This window comes from Colletotrichum chrysophilum (genome assembly GCF_026319265.1).
Source record: "Colletotrichum chrysophilum strain AFK26 chromosome Unknown scaffold_76, whole genome shotgun sequence".
Taxonomy (NCBI): Eukaryota; Fungi; Ascomycota; class Sordariomycetes; order Glomerellales; family Glomerellaceae; genus Colletotrichum; species Colletotrichum chrysophilum.
Window position 1 is genome coordinate 88,479 of NW_026517363.1, and position 6,272 is coordinate 94,750.

The following is a 6,272-nucleotide window of genomic DNA, read 5'->3' on the forward strand; positions in this document are numbered from 1 at the left end:
TCCAGGGCCCCTTTTAGTAGGACAAATACCGCAAACCCCTTTTGAGAACGATGATGCTTTTACACTTTTAGCCATCCGTTACAACCCGTTCAGCTCCTGTCCTTCTTGTGCTTCTTCGCCTTCTTGTGGGACTTGTCCCCGAAGGCCTCCTCGTAGACGTCTGCCGCCGAAGGCCCGGCCTTGCGCTTCGACTTGCTAGTCTTGACGCTTACTACACCAGACTTGCCGTCCTTGACCGCCTGCTCTGCCTCCGCCCAAGCGGGAGCATCGCCGTCGACTTCGTACCTAGAGATGTTGTTAGTCTGAAATTCCTTTGTAATGCCATGGACAATGTAAGACTCACTGGTCAAGGGGAAGGGAGTCAATGAGCTCACGCTGCTTCTTGCGGAGCTTCTGCAGAGCCTCATCTCCTCCCTCCTCGAGTTCATCCTCGAGAGAAGTCTCAAGAGGCTGGAACCTCTGGTCCACGACTTCATCGTCGTGAGCTCCAGAAGCGTTGTCCCTGCTGACGCCAATGGCGTTCTTGGGAAGCTCGGCCTCAACAGCGGCGGTCACAAGCGTGCTGAAGTGAGACGTGACCTTGCGAAGAATCTTGATGAACATGGCCAACAGCTGGGAATTTGGCAGAGACAGCTCCTGAGAGATGGCGTCCATGTCCTTGCGCTGCAGACCAATGGCCAGCAGGATAGCCTGTTGCACGCCCGTCAACTTGATGTTGGCCTTGAGCTTACCGGTGAAGTAGAGGCCGGCAAGCGTAGGGACAAGGTCAAGGATGACGTGGTAGTCAAGCATGTTGTTGGCGTACGACTCGAGACGCTTCAGGTCGAAGGGCGTCAACAGTCTGTCGAGCTCGACCTTTGTCAGGGCTGTGGGCTCAGTGCCATCGAGCTTGGCACCAGTATTGGCGGATTCGTCAATGCTAAGCGCGACGATGGACTGGAAGTCTCTGAACTGGTAGGACAGCAGAGACTGGAAACGACGCTGGAAGTCCCTCGCAAAGGCGCCGAGCCATGTCTGGTCTGCGGTGCTCTCCAAAGGCCGGAGCATGACGCACGTGTGCTCGCCAGTCAAGTCGTTGGCGGTTTGTCTAAGGTAGACAGGGGCAAAGTTGGCGCGCTTCCAGAACTTGTGGAGAGGTTGCGTCAAGCCGTAGCTGACACCGACATAGTCCAGAGCTGCAGGCCTAATCTCGGAGAATCTGGCAAACAGGGGCGGCAGTTTCTTGATGTCTCTGACTTGGATGTCATCCGCGAGCAGAGAAGTGTTGGCCAGCTCTGCGTCGGTCACTCTCGTCAACGTCTCCTCCATGCCCACATCAGCATCCTCCGAGAGGTTCGTGAACTTTTGCTCGTAGAAATCGGTAAGAAGCTGGAGAGCCTTGGTGCCGTAGCCCATAGACACGTACTCGGGGTTCGTGGCTATCCTGACGACACGGGCACCGGAAAGAGAGGCGAACTCGTCGTCCTGGTACTGTTGGCTGACGAGCCAGGGGATCAAGTCACCAGAAGGCCTTTGTCCTCTGCTCAAGCTGTTAATGACGCTCTGCCTGCTGATCTTTCCTTCCAGCGCAACCTGAATAACACACAGCGGCTCAGGGAGCTTGCCGTCTGTTGTCGGGGCAATAAGCACATAGAGTTCGTGGGCGGGGGCGTCGCTCATTAGTTGAAGGTCGTCAGGTGAGTTCTTGTAATGGCTGGCAACGTAAAGTGCCACCATCTGCTGCAAGAACTTTTCGGGAATGGGGTGGAACGAGAAGAGGGTGTCGCGGTTGACCTTGAGGAGCTCGCACTGAGACGGGTCGGGGCATCCCTGGCTGCTGGCCTTGGCCTTGGGAAGGGTGGCGTCCAGACACAGAAGCTTGTTCAGCCACTTCTCGACTGAGTCACCCTGAGCGTATCTGATGGGCTCAGACAGAGTGATTTCGCGAAGAGTGCGACTGCCCTGAAGGCTCGAGGCCTGGTCCTTTGCGGCCTTGCCTGTGGACCGGTCTGCAACCTCTGTCTCGCCGTTGGTCTTGGCCCCAGGTCTTGACTGCTCTCTCAGCTGCTTGATGAGCTTCAGGGACAGCGAACGACCTGTTCCTTCGTAACCGTTGATGGTGGACGCCATGAAGACGAGGTAGGGGCCCATCAGCTTGCGCACCAGGGGCAGAGGGATGGCAGCGGCCTCATCGATGACGACGAGCTCAGCCTGTCCAAGAACGTGCGCATCCTGTGGCCTGATGTACTGAATAGTCTGACGGTGGGCGCGGTGGATGTTGACTCTGACAATGGCCTTGTTGAAGTCGGGGTTCGTGGACTGGATAATCGAGTAGTCGGCGTGGTCCGCGTAGCCGAGCGCATCGAAGCCCTTGAAGACGAACTCGAACAGCGTCTTCAAGTTCTCGGGTGAGGGAGAAGTGATGAAGATGTTGCTGTAGCCGTGGGCAACAGCAGCCGCAACAGCCACACCCATAGCAGCAGACTTTCCACGACCTCTGGCAGCCGTAAGAGTCACTGTGCTCCTCAAAGTTTTCTCCGCGATAGCATCCACAAAAGTCAAAAGCGCCTTGGCCTGATCGACCGTCTTCGCCAGGGTAACCAGGGAGCCGACTGGTTGGGTATCTTGAAGTGACTCCTTCATCTCCTCTAGCTCCACCTGTGCGGCCGTCTTGGGCTGGTCGTTCTCCGCCGCTGGCAAGGCCTTGACGCTCTTACCGCCGGAAATGGGCAAGACGTTCAGCTCGTCGTCAATAACCAAGCAGGAGTCGCAGCTACCCAGCGACAGAATGAAGCGCTCGTTGAAGCGGGCAACAACATCGTCGTGAGCCTCGGTACGGTATCTCGAGTGGATGTCCATAGACATGGTGTACAGCTGCTTCAAGCTGCTCATACCCTTGAGCAAAAGAACCACCAGACCACCTCCCTCAACCGTCTCGATCGTCCTGGCGAGGATGTTGGGCGTCATGGCCTCGAAGTCTTGCAGAATGCACATGCCGAAGGTGTTTCCCAGTACCTTCTCGGTCTCCTTGTAGTAGACGTATCGGATGTTGTGGAGGGAAACGAAGAGCTCGAAGGGGTCCTCGTTGTTGGCTTCGCGGATGCCTCGCTTGATTTCTTTCTTGATCTTGGTCTCGCGCTTCTTGCGGTGACTGGCAATTACTTTGTCAGCTGGCTTTCCTGGAAGCGCGTCGAGCAATTGTACCTGGTGAAGCCGAGAAGCTTGTTCTTGTATGCCCACAAGACAGACTTGTTCTGCTTGATGTCCGCTTGGGACATGATGTAGTGAAGGTGAACTATGACATCCTTGGAACGGTCACCGACAACCACGAAGAAGCTGCGCTTCTTCTCCTGGATGCCATTGCGAATGAGAGCGGGAATCCGCTGATCTCTGTAGTAATGGGTGAGCAATTTGATCGCAGAAGCATATGGAGCTTCACAACTTACACTGCCTTACGCGTCGACATCTTGAGAAGCTTGCAGACGGCGTGAGGTTGTAGAGGGGGGCAGGTCGGATTTGCTATACTAGGCGCAAACTCACGGGCGTCGCAGACCTTAAGAAAACCAAAAATTTGGCGGAGAGAACATTTTCTGCCGGGCGGTCAGCTCGCTGGTGGACACTGGTGGTGGGGTGCAGCAAGTTTTCCCGCTAGGACCACCCCACTACTGTGTGACCAGCCACGCCTGGTAAGATCACCACCCAAGTCACGTACGATCGCTCAAGATAAGGAGCAAGTCATGAGAATCTTGAAGCCGTGAATTTCCTCCTTCCTCATGTAGCTACTAATACACTTCTTGTTGTTACAGGATGTCTTTGGCTTTGAGCAGGCTCTGAGTCTCTCTTGGGGACACGGCGTGGTCATGAGTGATGCAACAGTTGATCATTGCTATCTGATGCAAATGTCTCGCTTTCTATGTAGTCGTAATGATGACCAAGGAAAAAGGAGACAGCGTTTATGCTAGGCCGAACACCAATTATGAGAGACCCATTTCCCGAAATGCGTAAGAAGAAAAGTGAAGAAAACCGTGGGCTTGTATATACAGCCACCACCAGCTTATATTCTGTCTAGCTTGCGACGCAGGTTGCGCGTACGCCTCATCAGCTTCTTGTACTTGTGCTTCTTCATCTTGAGCTTGCGCTGACGTCTAACACTAAGGGCGTGCATGGTGTCGTTGCCTTGCGCCTCGTCGAATCTCATCTGGCGCTGGGCCATGCGCTCGAGGAACGAGCGCGGGGCCTCCTCGTTCATGATCTTGGGGCTGTGGGCGAGGACCTGGATCTGTCCGTCGGCGTCGGTGCTCTCCTCGATCGTGAACATGGCCTTGTAGACGCGGTGGTGGGGGGCATCGTCAACTACGTCCTCAACGGCGGACTCGGCGTGGGCATCGGTGACACCCTCCTGCTGAGGCGCTGGGGGAGGGCGGAAGGGAACGAATTGTCCGGCCATGGCATTCAGCTGGACATAGACGCTCGACTCGCTGCCGTCGGCGTGCTTGAGGTCAATCTTCTGGACAGGCTCGCCTGACGCATCGACCTCCTGGTTTGTGACGGTCATCTTCGCCATAGCGCCCTCGATATCGTCGGCCGTCCTTGATAGCGTGTTGATGACATCGGCGGTCTTGTTGGCGCGGGTTCGAGGCTTGAAAATGGCGGCGAAAGCCTCTTCGGTGACACTCTTGGGCATGCTGTGGGTCACTGATATCGGCCGGTGGAGGGAGAAGAAGGTCGACAGTCCCAGGGCTGCGAGCAACCAGTCAGTGTGATCCTTATTGATACCATTTCGGACTCAAGACATACCCTCTTGCGACAGGTGTTGTGTGCTAGGCACGCTGGGCAGCTTTTGCGCAGCATCTCTGTTGGCGCTGTCCTTGCTCTTCCGTTTCCGCTTCTCGCCGCTGGCCTTGGCGTTCGAGCTTGACGCCGAGGCGTGGACGTTCTGGCCGGCGGGTGTCTCCTTGGAGCCGTTGTTGTTCGGACTCGAGGGACTCGAAGAGGACCATCGTCTCTGGTGGCCGCCGGGTCTCTGGACCTGTTGGAGGTTGAAGGTCGCAGCCGCTCTCGGAGCGGAGGTGCTGAGGGAGGAGACGAGGGGCGACTGAGGGGCCGAGGCGACCACGCGCCGCACCGATGAGGGCAACATTGTCGCCAGTGAGGGGGTATCGAGCGATCGGGGGAGGTGACCGTGTTTTGGGAGGTGGTTGAGGAGATTTGAGGCGACAGAGTCGGTTGATGGTTGGCAAACCCGGATTTGGCCGCAGAACGGGAAAAGCTCACATCCACAGATACCTGGTTACTTAGGCATCACACGTGCGCACAGACCACACTCGCCTTTCTCCCAGGCCCTTCTAAGGGTTACTGTTAAATTGATGGGGTTGTTTTGTTAATTTGCCTGCGCTAGCCTAATTTAGCTGCTGCGCTACTGCTGCTACGATTAATCTACCCCTCTAAGTACTACCCTCTTATAATATAACTTACTAACATTAACGCTACTAACTTAGCTAAAAAGACCCCTACTTATATATATACCTCTATTTAGAAGCGAAATTAGGCCTACTAGAGGCCTCTATTATGTTATTTATCTCTGAGGTATATTAAATTATTATTTTCTTTATATATTTTATTTTTTTAAGACTATAGTAGTATTTAATACGTAGATCTAAGCTCTTATTTTTTAAAAGTACTAGTTATATATTTATATTGCTCTTTATACTAAAGGCTTTACTATATATAAAAAGAAGATCTCTAATAGTAGTAATTAATATAATATTATTTATAATTATAAAAGTAAATACGTTTTAATTTTATTAAAGCAAAAAAGCTATATTAAGTAATATAACTGTTAGTTTAAAAGTAAAATTTAATATATTACTATTATGAAGATCTAAATATGAGAGGTTCTTAATAGTTTTAAGTATTATAACTACTTTATTACCTCTTAATGTTAGTTTAATATAATTCTAGCTTTTTAAAAACTTAGTGTTAATAAGGTTAAGTAAGCTATAAAAACCTCTAGTAGCTTTCTTAAAAGAAGCCTCTTTAATTATATTAAGAAGTTTTCTATAGTAAATACCTTAACGTTATACAATATTATAAATTTTCTTAAGTAGGAAAGCTATAAAGTTAGCTTATCAGATATATATAACTAGTAGTATTACCTTTAGTAGGAAAACTATAGCTTATTATTATTAACTTGGTTTTTTTTTAAATAAACTTATTAAGAGGGTTAATATACCTTACGATATAATATAATATAGTAATAATAATAAGATTAATAGTATTTGTTTTTTAGATAT

At 51.3% G+C, this 6,272-nt stretch overlaps 2 protein-coding genes across 2 annotated transcripts; both read right to left on the reverse strand.

The window, feature by feature from the left end:
- Window positions 1–89: 89 nt before the first annotated feature.
- On the reverse strand, window positions 90–3,445 carry KRE33 (killer toxin resistant protein; the record flags this gene model as incomplete). Its single annotated transcript, XM_053181325.1, has 4 exons — window positions 90–285; window positions 344–3,130; window positions 3,184–3,369; window positions 3,426–3,445. The coding sequence occupies 4 exons, from the start codon at window positions 3,443–3,445 to the stop codon at window positions 90–92; spliced, it is 3,189 nt and encodes a 1,062-aa protein (XP_053034719.1).
- A 588-nt stretch (window positions 3,446–4,033) lies between these two features.
- On the reverse strand, window positions 4,034–5,119 carry COL26b_008572 (uncharacterized protein; the record flags this gene model as incomplete). The annotated part of the gene is made up of 2 exons (XM_053181326.1): window positions 4,034–4,719; window positions 4,777–5,119. 2 exons carry the CDS (start codon window positions 5,117–5,119, stop codon window positions 4,034–4,036), a joined length of 1,029 nt encoding a protein of 342 aa, XP_053034720.1.
- Between the last annotated feature and the right edge of the window lie 1,153 nt (window positions 5,120–6,272).